Source organism: Cucurbita maxima, unplaced genomic scaffold (assembly GCF_002738345.1).
Source record: "Cucurbita maxima cultivar Rimu unplaced genomic scaffold, Cmax_1.0 Cma_Scf00001, whole genome shotgun sequence".
Classification (NCBI taxonomy): Eukaryota; Viridiplantae; Streptophyta; class Magnoliopsida; order Cucurbitales; family Cucurbitaceae; genus Cucurbita; species Cucurbita maxima.
Genome location: NW_019272017.1, coordinates 5,152,339 through 5,177,196, shown reverse-complemented (window position 1 = coordinate 5,177,196; position 24,858 = coordinate 5,152,339). Strand labels below are relative to the sequence as shown.

The 24,858-nt window shown below is 35.1% G+C and overlaps 4 protein-coding genes across 7 annotated transcripts; 3 read left to right on the top strand and 1 right to left on the bottom strand.

Moving 5' to 3' along the window:
* Positions 1-874: 874 nt before the first annotated feature.
* Positions 875-9,288, top strand: LOC111494775 (putative 1-phosphatidylinositol-3-phosphate 5-kinase FAB1C). The gene is made up of 11 exons (XM_023144801.1): positions 875-2,566; positions 2,937-3,719; positions 3,845-3,998; positions 4,159-4,500; positions 4,978-5,715; positions 5,836-6,167; positions 6,253-6,379; positions 6,462-6,626; positions 6,733-8,238; positions 8,470-8,736; positions 8,896-9,288. Exons 1-11 carry the CDS (start codon positions 2,085-2,087, stop codon positions 9,148-9,150), a joined length of 5,151 nt encoding a protein of 1,716 aa, XP_023000569.1. The 5' UTR covers positions 875-2,084; the 3' UTR covers positions 9,151-9,288.
* A 3,339-nt stretch (positions 9,289-12,627) lies between these two features.
* Positions 12,628-13,873, top strand: LOC111484144 (uncharacterized protein At1g66480). Of its 2 annotated transcripts, none has more exons than XM_023130632.1 (3): positions 12,628-12,938; positions 13,108-13,443; positions 13,529-13,873. In XM_023130632.1, exons 1-3 carry the CDS (start codon positions 12,696-12,698, stop codon positions 13,601-13,603), a joined length of 654 nt encoding a protein of 217 aa, XP_022986400.1. In that variant the 5' UTR covers positions 12,628-12,695; the 3' UTR covers positions 13,604-13,873. The 2 variants fall into 2 exon arrangements, with proteins under 2 accessions (XP_022986400.1, XP_022986406.1); XM_023130638.1 differs by having other exon boundaries at positions 13,538-13,869.
* Positions 13,874-14,864: 991 nt separating this feature from the next.
* LOC111485026 (U-box domain-containing protein 11-like) lies at positions 14,865-18,445 on the bottom strand. 2 transcript variants are annotated; one of them, XM_023131725.1, is made up of 5 exons: positions 17,882-18,445; positions 16,998-17,114; positions 16,515-16,922; positions 15,230-16,308; positions 14,865-15,159 (listed from the first exon to the last, which is right to left on the bottom strand). In XM_023131725.1, the coding sequence occupies exons 1-4, from the start codon at positions 18,230-18,232 to the stop codon at positions 15,235-15,237; spliced, it is 1,950 nt and encodes a 649-aa protein (XP_022987493.1). In that variant the 5' UTR covers positions 18,233-18,445; the 3' UTR covers positions 14,865-15,159; positions 15,230-15,234. The 2 variants fall into 2 exon arrangements, with proteins under 2 accessions (XP_022987493.1, XP_022987486.1); XM_023131718.1 differs by having other exon boundaries at positions 14,865-16,308.
* A 2,657-nt stretch (positions 18,446-21,102) lies between these two features.
* On the top strand, positions 21,103-24,704 carry LOC111472939 (annexin D5-like). Of its 2 annotated transcripts, XR_002715528.1 has the most exons (7): positions 21,103-21,403; positions 21,679-21,824; positions 22,623-22,841; positions 23,617-23,832; positions 23,910-23,999; positions 24,266-24,602; positions 24,643-24,665. XR_002715528.1 is itself a non-coding variant. In XM_023118565.1 (6 exons), the coding sequence occupies exons 1-6, from the start codon at positions 21,328-21,330 to the stop codon at positions 24,467-24,469; spliced, it is 951 nt and encodes a 316-aa protein (XP_022974333.1). In that variant the 5' UTR covers positions 21,103-21,327; the 3' UTR covers positions 24,470-24,704. The 2 variants fall into 2 exon arrangements, 1 of the variants encoding a protein (XP_022974333.1); XM_023118565.1 differs by having other exon boundaries at positions 24,266-24,704.
* Positions 24,705-24,858: the final 154 nt, after the last annotated feature.

Genomic DNA, 24,858 nt, shown 5'->3' with positions numbered 1-24,858 from the left:
ACGTTCACGCACCGAGCGTGGGCCCCAAAAGCACAGAAAAATCAATATTTCTTTTAAAAGATTGTATATTATTTTAATTAAAAAAATATATTTCGGAGTAATTAAAGACAATTGAGGATGAATTAGAGCTGAGTTGCTGACCAATCAACAGCATGGATTTGAACTCCTAAACCTTAAATTAAAATATAAACAAAAAGAACACAAAAATAAATGCAAAAATATTAATAAACACACCTCTTAAACCCTATTTTTTTTATTACTTTATTTTATATTATTGATTAATCAGCTTGATGGGCACTCTCAAAATAAAGAAAGAATTAAACCCTTTTTTTATTTTTTTTAGATTTATTATATTTTAATTTTTTAAAAATAAATATATCTTCACCCAACCTAGTGGATATTAAATAAAAGTTTAATCTTTCAACGTTAAAAATATTAAATAGATTCATGAACTTGATCTTGTATTTAATGGAATCTTAACCGGTTTAAATTTTTTCTAAATTAAATAATATTAGATATAAAATTTTATTTTTAAATTTTTTAAAAAACAGTCAAAATTATCTTATTTTAGACACAAAATTGAAATTTTAAGAATTTATTAAATAAAAAATAAGAAATTAAAATACGGTTTTAAATTTCATGAATCAAAACAGAAATAATAAAAAGTCTAAGAAAGAAAACGTAATAAATTGGGCAGGCTTTGGAAGGAAATTTAGAGGACTAAGATTTCGGTTGGGTTCGGTTCGGTTCGGTTGGGTTCGGTTCGGTTTAATGGTTTCTTTTAATATGGACATAGGGGCATAGGCAGACTTATTTGTTGTTTAATAATTGTGAAAAAGAAAAAGGCAGAGCAGCAAAAAGAGTAGTACAGAGAGAAGAAGAAGAAGAAAAGAAAAACCCAGAGAAGAATTGAAGTTTCTGCGAAATCTGAAAGGAAATGAAAGAATGGGAGATTGAAGAAGAAAGTGGTTCTTCAGATGGGAAAGACGATCAGTAGAACTGGTGGTTGTTGGGGTAACAAAGACGGAATTTTAAGCTTCGAGATGCGAGCTACTGATTCCGGTAGAAAAGGAACCTTCTCCGTACTCCTTCTATACCTCCTTTTGATTCTCATTTTACCAAGCATTCAAAATCAATTTCCTTTTGCAGTTTCTTCTGTTTCCTCTTCGCAAGCTGCTGTTTCTCCTTCATCTTAGTTCAATCTGGTCTTGTTTTGGTGTTTTTCTTCCGGGGCTGCTTAATTTTGACTTGGTTTTCTATTTGTATATCGAATCAAGCTAACTCTCTTCGTTGATCTTCGACTCTTTTCTAACATATGATCGGTTTTTGCTGGATTCTCTCCTTGGGATGCTTAAATCGGTTGCCGGATTCATTCTTGAGGACTCTGGCATCAGTTAGGTTTTAGGGTTTCGTTTTGTGTTCTCTTCTTGTTGGTGTTGTTGTAGCTGGTGATACTAGTCTTTACTGGGTCCTTTGGTCTTCGGGCTATTGTTGTGATAGGATTCTGGTGTAAATACTGCCATATTTTGGTGCATCTCAGGTTTTTTCATAGCTTTCTATATCCTTCTTTTGATATATTTCTTGGAGGATTTGTTTTTTTTTTTTTTTTTCTCTCTTGTTCTTCTTTGGCTTTTGACTCCCATTTTGAGAGAGAAAGAGGGGAGGAAATACTTAGTATTAAGTCTGTAGACTCATACAAACACATCCCAAAGCACCCCATCATTTTTATTGTGGGTATTATTGCGTTTCTTCTTCTTTATTTGGAAATTTTTGTGGGTATTTTGTTTCCAAGGGTCGATTTCTTTTTCCATTTTATTTCTATATGTGAAAAAGAAGAAAATATTCCATGTATTGAACTTGAAAGAGGAGTGGTGTTATACAGTTTCAGCTTTGAGGTGTCATCGAGGTTTTAATTCTTGGATGATTGACTGTCTTTGGGAATTCGTGATAGTTCATTACCATATCGGTTGGAGGTTCAAATTTCCCCTGCTCCCATTTGTTGTATTATAAAAAAATTAACAGATCTGATCGACAAGGTTAGGCCTTGGATTTCCTGGAGACCTGACTCACCAGTGTGCTTGTCTATGGAATTTGTGATGCCTAACAATAGTTTCAAAATGTGTTGTGAGTGTGATACAAGCTTTTCCCAGATGTCCCTGAGGTACCTGTGTCAGAGTTGTAATCAATCGTCTTGTGGAAAATGCGTTCGGGGTTATGAATCTTTTGTTGTTCAATCAGATGGTATGAAGGTAGGTAATGAGGCTATGAAGAGAATCAAGTTGTGCAAGTTTTGTTCTGATGATAACCTACGGCGTGAAGGCGGGAGGAGACAGAGTGAGAAAGTATATCCTTCTGTCTCTCCCAGATATAGCCCAGAACCTCCTTCTCCTAGTTATGATGGTGCAGACAAGTCTCCTATGAAGATTGAATCACTTTCCGATGATCGTCTGAGTCGATATCTTGGGTCACAAGATTGTGGTTATTCTCCCTATGCAGCATCACATAGGATTTCGAGCTCGTTTAATGCTCATCCATTTCCTATTTCTGTTCGCCACTCGCCTAACTGGTAATATGTTGTTTGAATGCAAATGCCTGTTCATCCCTATAATTTTTGGTATTCTAGTACCTGCTGTAACTTTCATGTTAGAAATTATGAAATCCAGTTTTAGTTAGAAAACTCTTACGTTTGGTGTATATAGTTTTGTTGGTAGATGATGCATAAGTCTCAATATCATTTATTTGAGTACCTCAGAGATTTTATGTTAGAAATTATAAAATCCAATTTTAGATAGAAAACTCTTACGTTTGGTATACAATTTTGTGTTAGTAGTCAACTTTGTGATTTCAGATGATGCTTCTGTGATAAAAATATATTACACTTACACTTCAAATCAAGAAAACAAATTTTCTCATTTAACTTTTTGTTCCTAATGTAGGAGTGATGAAGATGATGCAGAAGATTCTGGGAGACATTATTTTAGCCCATCAAGTGATTATTGTCGTGACAGTTCAGACATAGAGTCGAGTAGTATTAGTACTAGAAACGAGTTCTTTAGTTCTCATTTCAGGGAATCAAGTCCTTCTGACAGCCCTTCAAGGAATGATTATACTTTAAGCAAAGCTGATTATGTTGTACAGACTATAGATCCAGGTCAAAGGGAGAATCTATCGTCTCAAGATGCCGAGGCCATTTTAAATAGGTCTGAGAGACTGACTGATGGTCAAAATAACAAACATGCATGCTCTGGTGACCTGCCAACTATCCAGGACCAAGAAGGAAAGGTAGAAAGGCCATTAGATTTTGAAAACAATGGTCTTATATGGTTCCCCCCACCTCCTGATGATGAAATTGATGACTTGGAGAACAATTTCTTTGCCTATGATGATGAAGATGACGATATTGGGGATTCCGGTGCTATGTTCTCTAGGAGCAGTAGCCTTTCTAGCATGTTTCCAGCAAAGCAAAATTTGCAGGAGGTGAATAAGGAGCCCTTAAGAGCTATGGTTCAGGGTCACTTTAGGGCTCTTGTTGCACAACTATTGCAGGGAGACGATATCAAATCTGGAGGAGATTATGTTGAGGACTGGCTTGATGTTATTACCACAATAGCCTGGCAAGCTGCAAATTTTGTGAGACCAGATACTAGCAGAGGAGGCAGTATGGATCCTGGGGATTATGTGAAAGTAAAATGTGTAGCTTCAGGACGTCCTCATGAAAGGTATAACTTATGGCCGTTACTGCAGCTTGGAGTATCCCTTTGTGCAAATAGCTTCAATGCTTTGCGTATATATCATATATTTTGTCTTGACTAATGTCTTGAAGTCGTTTATCTTTTTTCTGCAGCACACTTATAAAGGGAGTTGTCTGTACAAAAAACATAAAGCACAAACGCATGACCTCACAATTCAAAAATCCAAGGTTACTTCTTTTAGGAGGATCCCTTGAATACCACCAAGTTGCTAACCAGCTTGCTTCTTTTAATACATTATTATATCAGGTACTTGTCTTTAGTTTTAAGAAATTCATCATTTAGTTTATGTTATTTTTACACATATTTGCATACAGAATGCTGGAACTCGTTACAGTTGTCTTATTTATTATTATATTTTGGGTTTTATTGTTCCATGACCTCTAATATTCCTATCTTATTAATGCAGGAAAATGATCATCTGAAGACAATAATTTCAAAAATAGAGTCTCTTCGCCCCAATGTTCTGCTGGTGGAAAAAAGTGTATCCTCGTGTGCACAGGATTATCTGCTGGCAAAGGAAATATCTCTGGTGCTCAATGTTAAAAAGCCGTTACTAGAGCGTATAGCCCGTTGCACTGGTGCATCCCTTACTCCATCAATTGATCATATTTCCATGGCACGTTTGGGACATTGTGAACTTTTCCGGTTAGAGAGAGTGACTGAAGAGCATGGAGATGCTAATCAGAATAAAAAACTATCCAAGACCTTGATGTTCTTTGAAGGATGTCCAAAGCGCTTGGGTTGCACGGTAACTCTAGTTAGAAAATTAATTTGTTTTGTGGCTACTTTTTCAAAATGATTTTCTATGCTACTTTTTTGGAATGATTTCTTGGTGAAGTTTTTGGGTACCTTATTGTAATACTTCTAAACTAAATTTTTTTACCATATTGTAACTTTTCATTTATCATTGAGAAATTCTCATTTTTCTTAAAAATGTCGTTGATTAATTTAATCAGTAAACATGTAAACACATGGAAACAAAATATTTGGAATTTTCTTTTCATTATGTAAAATTGTCAATAGTTCATACAATCATACTCGTGTTTTTTTATCAATTTTTTTCCATTCTAGTGAACAATAACCAATTTTTGAGTGTAGCTTTCAAACAACCTAAATTTCTTCTGACTATAGCTTGTAAGTCATAATTTGAATGGTTCTGTGGGCTTAGAAAAATGTGATTTTGTAGTCTGTTCTGCTTCTAATCTTGTCACATTTCTTCTCATAGGTCTTGCTGAAAGGCATGTGTCGTGAAGAACTTAAAAAAGTTAAGGATGTTGTTCAATATGCAATATTTGCAGCATATCACTTATCTCTTGAGACTTCCTTTCTTGTGGATGAAGGTGCTTCTCTCCCTAAGATGCCGAAGCGCTCTATTTCTGTTGAAGATAATTCCTCATCAGAAAATCCCAATGCTCCCGAGGCATCCAATTGTCTGTTTGATCTTTCCACCGAAGATAAATTTTCTGCTCTTAGTTCTGAGCTTGACGAATCTAAAATATACTCGATGGATTCTCACCTTGGTGACAATAGCTTTCTACAGTCTACTGACTTTGAAGACTCGAGCATCGTTGATACACTTCCTGACATATTCAATGATGATTTACCATCCGAGGTTGATCTAAAGCCTTCTCTTAACCGTTGTGAGGAATTCAAGGACGGTTTAACAGTTCCTTTCGCTACCCGAAGTCTCTCTGAATCTGAATTGCCAGAAACCTTGAAATGGAGAATGGGAAAGTCTGGTGGGATTCCAGAGTTGCGGAAGTCTGAAAGTTTTGATGAAAAGGAACTTTCTAATGAATACTTCTCGGCAGCGGATACTCACCAGAGCATTTTGGTATCCTTCTCAAGCCATTGTGTACTTAAAGGAACTATATGTGAGCGCTCTCGCCTTTTGCGCATAAAGTTTTATGGCCGTTTTGACAAGCCTTTAGGGAGATATCTACGGGATGATCTCTTTGACCAGGTTTATTTATTTCCTAATTCTCTGTCTAATTGATATATAAAAGTTTGTTTTATTTATTTTTCCTTGGGTAGCTGTATAATTTTGAGGTGGTATTTTATTTTGTTTGGGTTCTCATTGCAGACATCAAGCTGTCCATCCTGTAAGGAGTCGGCCGAGGCCCATGTTCTTTGTTACACCCATCAGCAGGGTAATCTTACAATCAATGTTAGACGCTTACCCTCTATAAAGCTTCCCGGGGAAGAAGACGGCAAGATATGGATGTGGCACCGGTGCCTTAAGTGTGCCCAAATTGATGGAGTCCCACCAGCAACTCCTAGGGTTGTTATGTCTGATGCTGCCTGGGGGCTTTCTTTTGGAAAATTTTTGGAGCTTAGCTTCTCAAATCATGCAACTGCAAATCGAGTCGCAACTTGCGGTCATTCATTGCAGAGAGACTGCCTCCGTTTCTATGGGTGTGTGAGGCATCTGAATTCACCATTGATTTTACAATTGTTATTGTATGTTGCTTGTAACTGAATAAGAAGTTTCTAAACACAGGTATGGGAGCATGGTCGCATTCTTCCGATACTCGACCATTGATATTCTCTCTGTTAACTTACCCCCTTCTGTACTCGAGTTCAATAGCCATGTTCAGCAGGAATGGATTTCAAAAGAAGCTTCAGAGGTGGTTTTCATAATTTGAAATGTGATTTGCATGGTTTCGAAATCTTGCTTTTGTTTACTCTACTTTGGGGTTTTCAATGCAGATTATTGGTAAAATGGAAAGCTTGTATGCCGAGATTTCCGATATCATTGATAGGATGGAACAGAAAAACAAGTTGTCAACGCAGGACTCATCAGACTCGAGTGATGTGCAAAGCCACATCGCGCAACTGAAAGAACTGCTTCAAAAGGAACGAAGTGATTACATTGTAAGTGCTGTGAGAACAATTCAATTATGATAAACATTTTAATTGTCCTTGCACATTTGTATATAGGTACTATGTTATTCATGAGAATTATTTGCTAATTTAATAGGGTCTGCTGCAACCATTCATGATGAAACCTTCGTTAATGGGGATGATTTCTGTCGATATCCTGGAACTGAATCGTTTGAGGCGTTCCCTATTAATGCATACCCACTCTTGGGATCACCGGCTTTATTCGCTTGATTCCCTCCTCAAAAAGATTTTAAATCCAAAAACTGATGCGTCTTCACCTGTAATGAGAGATTCGAAAAGCGATTCTGCTCACAGTGATGGGAAACTTGAATTTGGCCACAATGAGAATATTCACGAATCTTCTTCGATTCATGAGTTTGCTGGGAATGATTTACATTCAGAGCAGAAGGAAGAGTCAACAGCATTTGAATGCTCCGCATCAACCTCACATCAAGCCTGCAGAGAGGAAGCACACACAGATGGGGAACTGAGTACCTCCATGGCTTTTTTAAGCATTTCTTCTTATGAATCCACTCTTTCTGAGAGAATCGATTGCGCTTGGTCTGGAACTGAGCAATCTGTGAAGAAACCACCGGCTGTTTCTGCACTGCAAACAGAAGAACCTCTAGATGGGGGAGTGAAGCAGGTGAGTCAAAAGGATAATCCTCAAATGAAAAGGGTATTGATGTCACCTGTGCGAGTTCATTCCTTCGATTCAGCAATAAGAATGCAAGAGAGAATCAGAAAAGGGTTGCATCCATCTACTTGTCAGTTGTCAAATATTAGATCTTTCCATGCTTCTGCAGATTACAGTAGTATGCTGAGGGATCCTGTTTCTAGTTTAACTAGAGCCCACTCTCAAATGTTACCATGGGAAACACAGAAGTTAAATTTATTACTAAGTTCAACTCCATCTTTTATCTCAACATCTCATATCCTTGAAGGCGTTCGACTGCTGCTTCCTCAGACAGGCAATAATGATATAGTTATTGCTGTTTATGACAATGAACCTACTAGCATAATTGCATATGCCTTAAACTCTAGAGAATACGATGACTGGGTTGCTGATAAGTTTACGAACAACGATGGAGGCCAGAGCATTCCTAGAATCAATATCGAAGATTCTCGGCCTGCAACTCTTTCGGCTTGGCAGTCATTTGGTGCTCTCGACTTGGACTATATCCACTATGGAAACTATGGTTCTGAAGATTCTTCAACCATGAGGACCCTGTTTTCAGATCCCAAAAAGTCTCCACATTTGAGACTTTCGTTTGTAGATGAATCTTCAACATCTGGGGGTAAAGTTAAGTTCTCTGTCACTTGCTATTTTGCAAAGCAATTTGACTTGCTTAGAAAGAAGTGCTGTCCGAAGGGAGTGGATTTTGTAAGGTCTTTGAGTCGCTGTTGTAGATGGAGCGCACAGGGTGGAAAAAGTAATGTTTATTTTGCTAAGTCATTGGATGAAAGGTTCATCATTAAACAAGTCACGAGGACAGAGCTCGATTCGTTTGAGGAGTTTGCTCCTGAATATTTTAAGTACTTGTCACATTCCCTAACCTCTGGAAGTCCAACTTGCCTTGCGAAAATTCTTGGGATCTATCAGGTAAAAATATTTAGCTTTTGAATCCTACTTCGGTTTTTTTTTTTCACTTTCATATACATTAGTTTCTAGAATAAACGTTTTGGAAGCTTAGAGGCCGAATGGACACAGCTTGAAGGTTCGATATATATATATATATATACACACTTTCTTGCGGATGTATTAGAGTACTTTTACCAATGACTATGGGGACGAATATTTACATTTTGTCTTTTCACAAATGTGTAATGGCAGGTCACTGTTAAACACCTGAAAGGTGGGAAAGAAATGAAAATGGATTTGATGGTGATGGAGAATCTTTTCTTCATGAGAAGTATCTCAAAGGTGTACGATCTCAAGGGCTCTTCACGATCTCGTTACAACCCCGACACATCCGGGGCTAACAAGGTTCTACTCGATCTGAACCTTTTAGAAGCACTGCGGACGAAACCCATATTTCTTGGAAGCAAAGCCAAAAGAAAACTCGAACGAGCCATCTGGAACGATACATCTTTTTTGGCGGTAAGCTGCATTGTTGAATTTTCAAGTTCGTCTTTTTTATTGCATTTCCTTGACTAATTGGCTTGGATAAACAGCATGAATTTGGATGGATGATTGATTTGTATTCAGTACTTTATTCTTCATATGGAAGCAAATTTACTAATTCTTCACATTCTTCAGTCGATAGACGTTATGGACTACTCACTTTTAGTCGGGGTTGACGAGGAGCGGAAGGAGCTCGTTTTAGGCATCATCGATTTCATGAGACAGTATACATGGGACAAGCAATTAGAAACGTGGGTGAAGGCATCGGGGATACTCGGAGGGTCGAAGAACGCTTCTCCTACCATCATCTCTCCAAAACAATACAAGAAACGTTTTCGCAAGGCAATGACTGCTTATTTTCTGACAGTTCCTGATCAATGGTCTTCTTGATTTTATGATTGGATCATTGTATTCTTTTGTCCATGAAAGCATTTGTTCATCAATCAATAAAGGGATAGATAGCAATTGCAGATATAAATTTGAAGGAATCCCTCTCATTCTTTTCTTCTTTTTTACACTTCCATCTCTTAGAACTGTGTACAAAGAAACACCTACTTTTCTTTTCTTTTCCTTTCTTTTTTCAATCCAATGAGAAAGTTTATTTGTAACAAATTCGGAATCATAACTTACGTACGCAATACGTGTAGATGTTCATTTTCGTTTGTAAGTTGATAATATTTTATCTTTAAGATATATTATCACGAACAACTAATCCCATTAGACTTAAACAAAAACGATCTGTCTAAAGTATTTTAATGAGAAATTTTCTTTTCCCTAAACAACCATAGTCCACAAAGTACTTTTCAAATGAATTTCATTGTTATATATTGTGAGAGACAACTTTAAAAAGTAAAACAAATTCAAATATTTTGACCAATTGAAATCAACTCTTTCTTCTTAAGAACTTTGAATAAGATCCATAATAGATTGTGATTCCCATGTGGAAGAGAGAGAATAAATGTTTTTTATTTATAGAAAAAAGCTCATAACACTTTTTTTTAGAAATTAGAAGAAAAGGATTAGGAAAATGGGAGGAAATGGGTTGCCTCAATGGAGCACGTTTTTTTGAAATTTCATACCTAACACATGCTCTATGTTCATGTTTAGTGAGTTCATATAATAGATTTATAATGTTTCATGTTCCGAATTCGAATCGAAATTTAGAATTTGGATTCAATACCTGATAACCTTGATATTCCTTAACGACATGGTCACGTACTTACTTCTCTTTAAATGCTTCTAAGAGTGAAGACTATCTCTACAAATTAAAACAGGTTCTTTCATCATAATTTATCTTTGCTCTAATGTGAATGTGAATGCCCTTAATTTTCTCCAACTTTTAGTTATCTTAATATATACTTACTTACAAATGTTTAGGTTAAAAGTTAGTCCATTTTTTCTTACTAGTTTTTCAATTATTTTTTGACGTGTGAAACAAAAACTATTTAATGTCAATAACAACAATTTGAGTGTCGCAACCTAAGAGTAAAAATGTAAAAAAAATCTAAGGATACCTAAAAATCGAACATCAAAATATATATATATATATATATATATATATTTTTAACCATTTAAAAATACCTTTATCGTCATTCACGAGATTCTCAACACATGTCCTTATCGTCTAGATCATGATAATTTTTGTAGTCTAATTCCAAAATCCAAAACGATATTAATTTCACATCAGATTAAAATTAATACTTAAATATATGATAAAAATATATATTGAGAAGTCAATAATTTGAATTTCTATGAAATTAAAATAATAATAAAAAAAAGTGTGTATATATAATATATATTAAATTTGGTAACGACCTATTTTTATTTTTTATTTTTTATTTTTTATTTTATGGTTGAATTAAAGAAAATGTAGAACTCCCAAAATAAAAAACAACGTAAAAGAAAAACAAAGTTGGAAAATTAATTCCACGAAACATGAATAAAAGAATTAAAATGGCAAATTAAAATTTTAAAAATACTTTTTATTTTCAAGGGAAATACTCTTCAAAATTCAATAAAATTCAAGGCACCGTGGCAACACTTTGGACGGAAAGACCAAATTACCCTCAGTTCCTAAAATGAAAATAGAAATTAAAATTAATAGAGGTCAAGGTAACCTTTTTTTTTTTAAGTAAAATTGTTATAATTAAACACTACATTATAATAATATTAATTAGGAATCAAATTCTTAATTTTACAAGTAATTTGTTATAATTAAATTAAAAAAAAATCAATCCCACAAAATTAAAAATTTATAATATGTTCTTTTAGAATTATATATATTTTCTCCTGATAGGCTGACTCCGTCATTCCTTTACGACATGATTACGTTACTTAGTCTTTATTTCTTAAGAGTGAAAACTATTCCTACAGATCAACATGAGTCATGTTTTGTTCTTACTCACATGCATCTTAGTAAAATTCTCAGAAGACCACCTAACATAGAATTGCTTCAAGTAAAATATCAGCATTGCAGACAAATTCTTAAGAGATTACCGAACATGAGTATATATATATATATATACTTTAAATTAATATTCCAAGAATAAAAAATATATATTCTCTAAATTTAAAATTTCAGGTTATCCAAAGGAAGAGAGGAAGAAGGTTGTTGGTCTTGGTTCTCAAGCCAATGAAATTAAGAACCCAACGCTTCCAAATTGATGAGCGGAAGGTCATTTTGGACTTTGACACTCTCTATTTTTTAATATTCTTTAACAAAAAAAAAAAAAAAACACTTTAATATTATTATATATTACCCACCCTTATATACATAACATTTTATTTTATTTTATTTTATTTTAAATTACACCACGAATCAGAAGTGGGGATTTATTTTAAATTAATATAAAATTAATTTTAAAATATTTAATAAATTTTGAAGCTATTCTGAATTTAAAATTATAAACTTCCTTTCACCCAGACATTTTATTTGAAAATTAAAATTTGAATTTTTATTATATTAATTTAAGTTTGAATAAACATTCAAATTTAATTACTCAACTAAATAAAATTAAAATTAGATTAAAACGTATATATTAGATAAAATCATTCTTTCAAATGAAAATTAAGTAATGGGTCATATAACATTCTTCTAAGATTTTAAAATATATCCGACCCAAATTAAAAGGATTAAAAACTAAATTTAAACTATGCTCGGGTCAACATCAAATCAAAATGTTGAAATAAGTTAAAGGTTGGATCGACGCCCGTGATTAACGCCTTCACCTATCCCACCCGTTTTGTATTAAACGAAAACTATATAATATGAAATCAAATCACAACCTTACCCCATACATCACGGCCTTTGGCTTCTTCTCTTCAAATTGCTTAGAAAAGGAGTTGGAAACTTTCATTCAAACCTTATTTTAAATTCGCATTTTTCTTTCCAATCGCTCGAGAATTAGGGGTCTTCCGACAAATTTTTTGTTACCATTTGAAATTATATATATGACCAATATTTTGGTAACCACGTTGATACATACAGAATTGATGAACGGTTGAAAATTCAATTTCTTTAAAAAAATATATATAAATTGGGTATAAAAATTGTAGGACTGATAGTTATACATAACAGATCGAAAGTGATAATATTTACTAAGCGGTTGATCTTAAGTGTTACCTAACGGGTATTCGATTATGCAAATTAAAAAAAATTAACAAGTAATTAAAAAAAAAAATATATATTATTTAAGGTCCATACTTGGGTGGAAAGGGACAGTTTACGTACTTTTTGTGCATTGTCAAACATGATTTAAATTCAATTTTCAAACATTGCCTTCTTTGTTTGACCACAAACAAACCCTTTGTTTTTTAAACCCACCAAACAAATTCCTCTCTATAATAACAACACCTTTACACTTTCATTTGTGTCTCTTCGACTACGCCCACCATCTTCCTCTTCCCTCTTTCCAACTCTTTCCCTTTTGGCTGCCATGGGAAACACCTTTGGACTCAAGAAGACGGCTAAGGTGATGACGGTCTCCGGCGACACGATCAAACTAACCCCCCCGGTTCAAGCTCGGGATGTCGTCAAGGATTATCCCGGCTTTGTTTTACTCGAATCCGAGGCTGTGAAACACTACGGAGTTCGAGCAAAGCCATTGGAACTCCACCAAAAGCTTAGCACGAAAAGACTCTATTTTCTTGTGGAGTTGCCTAAAGTTCCAAAAGAACAGGTGAGAGTAATGATATTAGAGATGTTCGGTTAACACACGATGAATAAGAAAAAAAGTGGGGAGAGATTTCTCCCCATTTACTCGACTGGGTTGGAGACGGAAATTATATTCTCTATCCTACTATGTAGTTATATGAGTTACATTAGTTATGTTTTATTTTGACATGAAGGCTCCACGGCGAGTACGGTCGGAGATCAACATGAGTGCGAAGGATAGGCTAGAGAGCTTGATGTTGTCACGACGGTCAGCATCGGACCTAACTATCATGAAACCGAAGAGCGTGTTGGCGGAGGAGGGCAGCGGGGAGAAAGAGGGATCGGAAGCGACACGAGTGAAGGTACGGCTGCCGAAGGCGGAGGTGGAAAGGGTGTTGAAGGAGAGCAGAGATGAGGCAGAGGCAGCGGAGAGGATTATGGGGTTGTACATGGCCAAAGCCACAGAAAATGTTTGTCAAAATGGACAGAAGATGGAGAAGGAGAAGGATGTCATCATCAAGCCACGTGAGGTGCGCATGCCTTTGATTTTACTTTTTTTTTTTTTTTTTAATTTTATTTTACAAAATTTGAAATGATTTTTTTTTCTTTTTTTAGAAAATGGAGAAGCGAAGACGTGTAAGTTTCATGGCGACAATAGAAGCAATGCCTCAAATTGAGGTGACAACTTAATTAACAAGAACAACAAAAATTATGGGCAAATTAATTGAAGTGACACACAGTGACGCAACTTTCTATTGAGAGTATTATGTTACGTCCTTCACTCCAATTTAAAATATTTGAATTTTGAATAGCTCGGGTAGAATATAGCTAGATTTAGTTTTTTTTTGTAAATCGGTTATGTACTTATAAATAAATTAATGTTGTACAAGTAGCTAGCTCCCTAGCGATGGAGAGCTTTTCCTTGGCTCAATATTATAGTTTAATGTTTGATATTTTCACAACTCACATCATTTACGAGAAACAAGAACTTATATTCTTGCAAACGACTTCACTTTGCTCGACTTGCTTCACATGACGAATCTTGTACATATTTATATTAGTAGGATAATATATCAAAAGACATTAATATTAAATATGAATACATGTGACTTTGCATGATTAGTGTATCAAACCATTCATGAAACTCAATTATTTATTTTATGCATTCAATGTGTCAAAAATTAATTTTAACAAGTAAGACACCATTGTATACAGATGACAACGTTGTTGTGCAAGCTATAGGAATGAAGTCAGTATAGTTGCATTTTCTATTGAAATTGTAGCTCTTATGATATATCATGACGTTTTCATTATTTTTTAAATTAATGTTATTATGTTTTCACTCTCCCATTTACTATACTATAGAAAGAAATAGAATTGTGAATCTTTTTATAAATATGCATATGAGAAATAATCTATGATCAATATATATACACATGCAAAATATCTTACATATGAATCATGCTTCAATAGGATATTGCATTTAGTAGTTTAATAAAATCATGACATAAACACTTTAGTGAAACTTTATAGTACATTTTAATTCGTGGGCTTGGAAATTGGCTAGTGTGGGAGCTGGGTCGTGTCAATGTTGCCTATCTTCAGGTGTTGGGATGGGTTTGTGGGATGAGTTTCGACTCGTCCCCGATCCAACCCGACAGATCTCGTCTCCCTTACCCGAAACAAACTCAAATCTGCACTTTCACCTCTCCTCCAGCGATCTTCCATGACAGCATTTTGGTTGTGGATTCGTGGTGCTAAGGTTCTAAATATGAATTTCTATCATATTGACTCTTCTACTATGTATCCCTTTGTTTCAGCCAATCACCAAATTAGTTATTTTTTAAAAACTATTAATAATAATAGTGTTCAAGGACAAAACTAGCTTAGTTTGTATCCTTCAAATATGAAATGTTACCATTCCTACTAACAGCAAACCATGACAGTATGAAATCAGAGGGTGCAATGTTTCTTTCAGTATATTCTAATCTCAAAACTCAGAAGATGTTCTTACAGAAAGGAACTGGACAAAGAAAAGGGTAAAAACAAAAAAAAAACAGAGTCCAAGTATTCCCAAACAGTACCTTCTTTTTGGTTATAGCAGAGATTTGTTAAGAGAGCCAGTAAATGAATCTATACACACTTGTACAATATAATGAAGGAATGAAGTACGCAGATTCAAGGAGTGTGGCCTTCATTAGCCATCCATCCTTAAATTCTTTGTTGCCACAATCAAAGAGAATGAGCTGAAAATCAATTGTCAAAAGTACTCAAAAGTTGGAGAAGTAAGGAAAATGATTGTTGATAAATCCTTACCTTATCTATAGCTGCTGCTGCAGCGTTCGAAGATGCTCCAACAGAGAAATAGCTTTCCTCTTTGCTCGCTCGGTGCCACTCTTGGCGAGCTCGGTCAGTGGAATCACGGCACCCAGCCTACTCATGCAGGAAAGATTTTCTGTATCTCTCTTACACAAAGCAAGCAAAATTGCAGCAGCGTTTTCTTTGTTGCGAGGCAATCCGGTCCTCAGCAGGTCTATTAGAACAGGTATGGTACTGGCTTTCACCATCGCTACTTTTGCTTCTTGATGGCTGGCCAGGACCGACATTATTGTGAGAGCTTCGTCGACCATGGAGTTAACCGAGTCCGTAAGCATCTTTAATAGAGCTGGAATGATCCCTGCCCTCACAGACCTTCCCTTGTTACCCTGATAAATACACAAATTAAATAGTGCTGTTGCAGCATCCTTCTTCCCTCTTGAGCTTCCATTTTCAAGTAAATTCACAAGAGCCGGAATGGCCCCAGAATCACCAATGATTATCCTATTTTCATCAGCAAGAGACAAGCTGAAAAGTGTTGCTGCTGCATTTTCTCTCGCTTCCATACTTCCAACTCTCAGAACTTGGACAATGGAAGGTATGGCACCAGCAAGCATAATGAGTCCCTTGTTGTTCTCATATATTGAAAGGTTCAGAATGGAAGTAACTGCATTTTCTTGTATTAAAACATCATCAACCGTTAATAGATTGACCAAAGCAGGAATTGCTCCTGCTTCAGCAATCAGTATTCTGTTATCCGTGCTTCTTTTCGATAGAGATCGAAGTTCGGTCACAGATGCTCTCTGCTCCTCGATTGAATGGCTAGTTAGTTTCCGGACCAGAGTTTCAATGGCTGCCATCTCCTCACACACATCACGGTACGATCCATCACACTTTTTGATCTTCCCATTGGTTAGTCCTGTAGGTTGCTCAATATTGTGGTTAACACACCATTGACTAATAAGACTTCGCAGCACATAATTTGGGGTGAGATTCAAATTTTGGAGCTTCTGCTGAGTTTTGGGACAAGTAGTATTCCCACAATCTATCCACCTCTGTACATAAGATCTCTCATACGTCTGTGTTGTAAGAAAAAGCACTATTAAGAAAAGGCATAAAAGAATTCAAGTTGTTCAAACTCTAAGCTCAAATTCATAAAGAAAAAACAAAAAAAAGGTTAAGACATATATCATCTACTAACCGGTGAGAGCTTCAAATCACCCACGAACTTAAAAAAAACTCGTCAAAAAGAACATCAAGTAATTCGTGGAAGTCAACAGCCTACCTGGCCTGTGGACACAATAACAGGATCCCTCATGATTTCCAGGGATATGGGGCATAAAAAATCATCAGGGATTGGAACCGCGTCTGGGTTCTTCACCTGGTCTCCACTCTTTTTGGCAGAGTCATTCTGTCCATCAGAACAACCCTCTGAGGAGGATGGAAGTTTCTCAAGCTGATCCTCACCCCTATTCATCAAACCTCTACAATTTGGAAAGGCATCAAATTTCACTGTAATCTCATGATCAACTATACCATTCTCCTCAACATGAAAGTTATCAACACAGTTGTTCAGGTTTAACAGGTCCACATTTTTCTTCAGCAACTGAGATTGAACAACTGATGGCGGAATTGCAGTCAGAGACCCATATTTTTCAGCTGCTCTTCCCAACTGAGCTCTCACTAATTCAACCTAGAGATTCATTGAAATATTATATGATGATCAGAAATTGAAAAATCAAACAGTGGATTTTCCCTTAAATCCTACCTGTTCTTGGACTTCCTCTGATATATCAAGGCGATCATAAGGAAGATTGCTCAATGCCTTCTCTAACTTCCATGTCACGCATTGGAATTGAAAGATGATCTTATTGGCAACTTCTTCCTTCAAAATTAAAACGTACAGAAATTTCAGAAAATGTATACTGAGACTCATCAACACTGCCCCATTATGAACATATTTCGAAAATTAGAAAATTGGCCATGAACGTCAAAGTTTGAAATGCTATATGAGCAAAGAACAAGAAGCTTAACCAAAAATAGAATACGTGATAGCGGTGCTCCAAATTTAGAAGTCAAAGTTCATCCCACATGTCCGCTTGAGCTTAATTTGTGCAATTGGATACTCAAAGATGCAGAAAACTGTATATCTCAACAAATACATATCTCTGAGGCAATATTATGAACTAAATTTTGGGTACGCCGTAAAAATCAATGAAATTAGGGGTCCTGTTTTCCCCTTATGGACTTCGAATGACAAAATCAACATCAGCCAAGATTACTAGGACAATATACAAGATTAGTAAATGAAAATCTGTAACCAAACATCAAATATAGATCGTGAGAATCAAGAAGCCGTTCATTCAAGCAGTAGCTCCACAAAGCACAAATTCCAAACCGAAAAGCTAGGTCAAACCTAAAAAAAGGGATCGATAAATTCAGCAACAAAATATGGTGTGCTAAATCAAACCTTCAAGCTAGAAGAAAGTGAAGTGAAGTTGCAGAGGAATGCAGTGACTGAAAATCAAAACAAACACCATCAAGTTGAGATACAGCCCTCCAAGTTTCTCAAGCTCCTAACTCCTCTTCCCCTAAACCCAATTTCATTAATAAAAGAACCAAAAGAAAAAGAAAATTAGTCAGAGCGCTTACAGAAGAAGAACCGCAGGACCGGAAAGTCGAAGCGGCAAAAATGAGGCGCTCAGTATCCTTCAACGCCGCCACTAAATCACATAGCCACGAAGACGGAGACGAATCCCTCACGGTAACAGCGCCACAAGAAGAAGAAGATGCACCAACATGTCGAAATTTGACGCCATTAAAGTCTCTGATCTCCTCAAACAAATGCGTCAAAAGCACGATCCGACGCACCAGATCGGTACAATCCCTCTTGAAAACCCCTCCACTGCCCGTCCCCGCCGACATTCGAACGACATCGCGAACAAAATCCAGTAAAGCCGAAGCCGGTGGACAGTCACTGCCGCCGGCGAAAATCCCGGCCATTACTCCGACCAAATTGCCTGCGATTACGCAATGTATTTGCGTTTCAGTTGAGATTCTGTAAGTGGGTTATCTTCACAGAGAGCTGAAAACTCGAGAAAATTTGGAACAGACAAATGGAAGAAATTTGGGAGAGAGAGAATCTGAGGAGTGTGAACCAATAGAAAATGGAGGAGGAGTAAACAAGGAGGATACAGTTGGAAACGGAATAAAATGAATTGTGTAAACAGACAACAATATTTATTTATTTATTTCTCTTTCTAAATTATTATCTTATTGTCTTTATTTAAATTCGCTGTTGAATCCAAGAAATTAAAATCAAGTTTATCCAACTCTTAAAATATTTGTTCTTGTTTTCCTTTAAAAAAAATAAAAATAAAATAAAAATTGTTTGATTGTTTCAAACCAAACAAATTGTTGAACGTGTAGGGATGAAATTGGGTGAGTGTGGGCTAAATTATTTTTTTAATCAATAATTAATTTTATATTTTAAAATGACTATTTCAATTAACCCTCACAAATTTGTCCAATAATTATATAATTTTATTATAAGAAAAATATATCAATTACAGCTGAGTTATGCTCATTAATAATGAAGATTCAAACCTGTTATAATTATATTTGTATTATCGATTCGAATGTGTAATAATTGATTAAACGCTAATACTATTGAGAAACCGAACTTGGGGGATGAGATGAGGAGTTTGGGAAACAATGGGTATACTTGGGGATTTGCAAATTGGAGAAGTGAGAAGGACAAGGCTGCCCCCACCCATGTTCTTGCCTTGTCTTTTTGTCCCTACACACAACCTCAGTCAGTAGCAACAGTTACCGTTTTCCCGTTAAACTTGTCTGCTCAAATGTTATTTTTTCTTTTTTAAAAAAAAAAACATGAATTATTTTATCCAACTTAATGTCATTTTTTACCTTAAATTTAAAATTTATTGTAATTTTCACCCTAATTTGTAATTTATGGTAGATTTTCGTTAGAAAAACCCTAGAGACGGTATTTTCACGTGCATTCATTTAATAATAAAACCTATATTTTGTATGAAATTAGAATAAATGATAAAATAAAAAACGAGTAGTCACATTAACTCATCGAAATATCTAATATTAAATTAGTTAAAAAAAATCATAATGTAGCGAACATGTGGCATATAAAATAATTTGCATATAAAAACTTATATTAACAATTTTTGTTCTCACCTTTATTAATAGAACACTTACTCTATTGAACCTAACACAAATGCGAAAAGGGAGATTTTTTTTCATGAAGATGATGTTTTTGTAAAATTAATAAGGCTTAAATTTGGAGCTTCAATCGAGACATATAAGTTACTCACCGTTAAAAAATTTATACGTAGAGCGAGAGATTCGAACCTCTAACTTTTTGATCAATAATACAATAAAGTTTACATAGTTCAACAGTAATTAACAAATACTCATTTTTTGAAGGTTAGAGTTTAAATTCTGATACATCACTTATTGTATTGTCTTGTACCTCAGCATGATATCGTAAAGATTGAAGATCAGGTGGGTCTAGAGTAGCACCGAAAACTTTATACATAATATTTTTGAAAAGCATAGACAAAGTTTTATTTAGAGTTTATTCAAATTTTAAGAGCGTTTAATATGGTTGCTCATACTAAACGAACATTTATATATGTCGGTCAATTTTATTTATTTTTTTTAATTTTTATTTGTACTAAAAAAACATCAAAGTTTTAAGTTAATTAATTATAAATAATAAATTTGTTTTATTTTTTATTTTTTATTTTTTATTTTTCTCTCTCCAGCCATACGCAAGTGGCATTTTCGGTGTTATCTAGAGAGAGAGAGAGCACATGCTGCCCTCTTCCGGTTGGTGGACGGTTTTCAATGACAGCTGTCACATTTTATTTTAATTTACCGAAATAGTCAAAATTTTTTTAAATCATTTTAATTTCTTAAAGAGCTCAAATTCGTTTATTTAGTTTATGAAAATTCCAAAATTATGTTCCTAAGAAGATAATATGGGATTTTGTTTGTTCCAAACGCATCTCTTCTTCCCATAAAATATTGTGCGTATCATATTGTTCTTAAGCTAAATATTTTTAATTAATTAAAATATCCCTATGCTTAGTTTATTATTGAATTTTAAACTTTTTATTATCAATTGATTAAAAAAATAATTTTGAAAAACTAAAAATTTAGATTTATTGAAATTGAATAAATCTTAAAATATACCGGTTCTTAAAATAAAGTTTTTAAAATCGGTAACATAATGTTAGTTTATTATTAATTTATTATTTCATTACAAAATTTAGACAAATATTTTTTAAAGCAAGTTGTGAATTTAATCTTTTTACAATAATAGAAAGAAAAAATGAATATTTGACTGTGTTTGACTAATCACGAAGACTCGGTCAAAGCTTGTGCGCCCAAAATAAATACCTATTCTATTATTCTTGTATTATTTAATTAAAATATATAATTTTGGATCAAAATATAAAAAGAAAAAGAAAATATTTATTGTTGATTAGTTCAAATCTCATCTATTTTATTTTATTTTATTTTGGTTGTTTAAACGTTTCAAATATCTTTTAAGTTTACTATTTTTTTTTGCATACCAACTCGATGACGAAACAGGTGCAAAATCTCAATAAACACGTTTTAAAACCATGAGACTGCCGACAATTTATAATAGACTAAAGCGGATAACTTAAGCTGTTACAATAACATTTCTTTTCGAAAGACGGTCGAATCCTTGAACTCATGAAGTCTATTAGCTTAATTTGTTAACATCTACGAGGCATTTTTTATTAACACAATGGCATCTAGCTCTAAGCTTGAAATCAACACACTTGGTGTTAAAGAGATATTCCAAATGGAAAGTATGTTCCTACCGAGTTTTGAAGAATTCAAAGAGCAGCCCGTGGGTTCGTTCAAAAGCTTGTACGTTCGGTGGCAGCGTCCGGAAAAGCAAGTCGTCAATATTGAACGCCATGGCTAATCATTGTCCTTTATAACTCATCACTGAACGTCTACTTTCCCTTGCAATTTCTCCTCATCCTTTCAAAATTTTCTCTCATTTTCTTTCCCCGGAAACGAACGTCATGTCTTCCTTGATCATTCCTCCTGTTCTTACTACTCCACGGGACGATGCTGCCCTACTTTACCGCGCCTTTAAAGGTCAGTCTTCTAATTCTATTTCTGTGTAAGTTTCTTACGTCTTTTGTTTTGGTACTGATTTTTTTCTTTGCGGATTTGGGATCGGATTCTACATTTATTGAAAAGTCTTGATCGGACAGGGAAAAGTGAGGGAGAATCTGTATGGTGATTAATTTCTGAATGGATTGAGTTAGATTGAAATTGACTGAGTTCAGGTGCCCTAAGTGGTGAAGGTGGAGGCGGAAGGAGATTGAAATGGAGTCTGGTGACTGAGAATTTTGGTATTGATTTTGTAGGGTTTGGCTGTGATACTGCTGCAGTTATCAATGTTCTTGCACATCGAGATGCAGCACAGCGTGCTCTGATTCAGCAGGAATACAGAGCCATGTACTCTGAGGAACTCTCCAAACGCTTGAAATCTGAGCTTAGTGGCAAAGTTGAGGTGACTCTCTTGGTTTTCATTACAGATTTATAGTCCCATTTCTGTTTCTGGTTACTTATTTCTCTCTCACTCTATTTTTAGTTTAATTTTTAGTGTTGTGCCTTCAAAAGGTTCACTATCATTCTTGTGCTTTTAAATTTTTTTTTTTTTTTTGATCATTTTGATTTCTTTTAGCATAATTTTACCACAATTTTTGTTACACATCAAAATTCTTTTACTAGTGTCGGGCTAGAGATGTCTACCGGCGAAGGAAGAATCAGAGTAGTCTAATTGTCAATATTTCCATCTCTTATTTCAATTCTTGTTCCCTTATTTTGACTGAATTTTGATGGGCAACAAATTTTTTTTTTTGGCATATTTAATATATTTTTAAAAAAATATATGTTTCCACAAAATTTTTATTAATAAATTAAAACATTTTAATAAACCCAATAATTATAAGCAAAAATATAATATAATATTCAACCTAATTTCTCTCCACTTAAATTTCAATATTACCATATAATTTTCTAATAATTAATTAATTAATTAATTACTAAATAAAGTGAAAAAAAATATATATAATATTAATATATTTTATATTTATATATATAAAAAGTGGGGCGGACAGGACAGGGATTTGGGCTGGGTTGGGGGCGGTTTACCCAATGGAGACGGGTTAAATGGACACTTCTTGTGTCTGGAGTTGTGATTGAATGAAATAAAAAAGAATATGATCAAACAAAAGAACGAGTTTCTCAGTTGCTTGTCACTCGTGAATATTCCTGATCTTATCCTTTTGTTTTTGTGTTGCTGCAGGATGCAATTTTACTATGGATGTATGATCCAGCAACAAGAGATGCTGTTATAGTGAAGGAGGCTATATATGGACAAACTGTTACTCTTAGAGCTGCCACTGAAGTCATTTGTTCTCGTACACCATCGCAGATTCAGCATTTTAAACAAGTTTACTTGACCATGTTTCATTCTCCCCTTGAACGTGATATTCAAAATAGTACTACTGGTGATCACCAAAAGGTCCTACTCTTTCTTTGTTGTTTATCAGTTTGTGATGATATTGTTCTGTTTCTTGGCTTTAAAGCCTGCCTTATCAGTTGTATGTGAAATGAGTACTGAAGTATGAAAAGACTTTAGGATAATGGGTTCAAACCCGATGTTGCCACCTACTTAGGATGTTAAAATCCTATCAGTTGGAAAACTTCGAGGTGCGTGTAACAGTCCAAGCTCACCACGGGTAGATATTGTCTAGCCGTCAGCCTCACGATTTTAAAACGTGTCTACTAGGGAGAGGTTTCCACACCCTTATAAGGAATGTTTTGTTTCCCTCTCCAACTGATGTGGGACCTCACAATCCACCCCTTTGAGGCTAATAACAATACTTAATGGGCCAAAGTGAACCACATCTGCTAGCGGTGGGCTTGAACTATTACAAATGGTATCAAAGCCAGGTTCCGGGCAGTGTGCCAGCGAGGACACTGGGTGTGGAAACTTCTCCCTGGTAGAAGCATTTTAAAATCGTGAGGCTAACAGCGATATGTAACACGCCAAAATGGACAATATCTACTAGCAGGAGGTTACTGACTTCACACTCCTATTTTATAGCCCTTTGTATGTTTGGAAAACGCTAGACAAAAGGGATGATAGCTGGTGCCTAATCGTCATACAAGCATTGAACTCTTATCTTAAAGTTGAAGCTGAGACTAATGGCTTTTATTCGACTCATCTTTTATCGGTCACTAACTACTTCTGCAATGATAAGCCAATCTGATAAAAGAATATTATTTCTTTTCAGCTGCTTTTGGCTTACGTTGGTAAACCACGCTATGAAGGCCCAGAAGTAGACGGATCTCTGGTACAAAAAGACGCCAAATCTCTGTATAAAGCTGGAGAGAAGAGATTGGGAACTGATGAAGATAAGTTCATAAAGATTTTCAGTGAAAGAAGCAGAGCACATCTCTGTGCTGTTAGTCATGCTTATAAACATACATACGGACAATCTTTGAAAGAGGTGTTTGATCGAGCTTTATCTTTCTTTTAGAATACATAAAGGTTCAAGGTTAACACAAGAACAAATTCATTCTGCAGGCTATAAAAAAAGAAACATCTGGGCATTTTGAGCATGGCCTTGTAACAATTTTGCTGTGTGCTGAGAATCCTGGGTTTTACTTTGCAAAGGTATTGTCCCCACTCTTTGAATGTGCTAGCCGATATTGTCCCTTGCTTTCCCTCAAGATTTTTAAAACGTGTCTATTAGGGAGAGGTTTTCACACCTTTATAATGAATGTTTCGTTCTCCTCTCCTACCGATGTGGGATCTCCATTGATACCCTTATAATGAATGTTCCGTTCTCCTCCCCTACTTACGTGGGATCCCACATTGATACATTCATGAATGTTTCTAAAAATATGGTGAATTCCACTAAAAAATATGTTGAATTCCAGGCTTTGCGGAAGGCGATGAAGGGATTGGGAACGGATGACTCCACTCTGATAAGGATAATTGTGTCAAGAGCTGAGATAGATATGCAGTACATAAAGGCAGAGTACCACAAGAAGTATAAGAAAACCCTAAACAAAGCAGTTCATTCTGAGACATCAGGCAGTTACAGGGACTTTCTTCTCTCCTTGTTGGGTCCAGATCATTAGACTACAACAACTGCACTGTGGATCAAGTGGATGTAGGATTCTAAAAGTTCTTAAATTCCTTCATGTTTGAGTTCATGAAAGCTTGTGATCTTTTCTTTTTCTTTTCTGTAATTATTGTATGTGCTTTGTGTAAGTTTAGGCTATGAACATCCACTGTATGACGTTCTAAGTTTGTTCATCGTACATTGATTGTTTCGAAGTTTTATTTTGAAATGAATGTATTTAGTGTGTTAGATGAACACGACACGACTCTCCACAGTGGTATGATATTTGTCCACTTTGAGCATAAACTCTCGTGACTTTGCTTTGGGCTTCCTTCTCATTTCAATGGAGACAGTATTCCTTGATCATTTTCTGATGTGTGGGACTTTCATCATCCAACGTGGTAA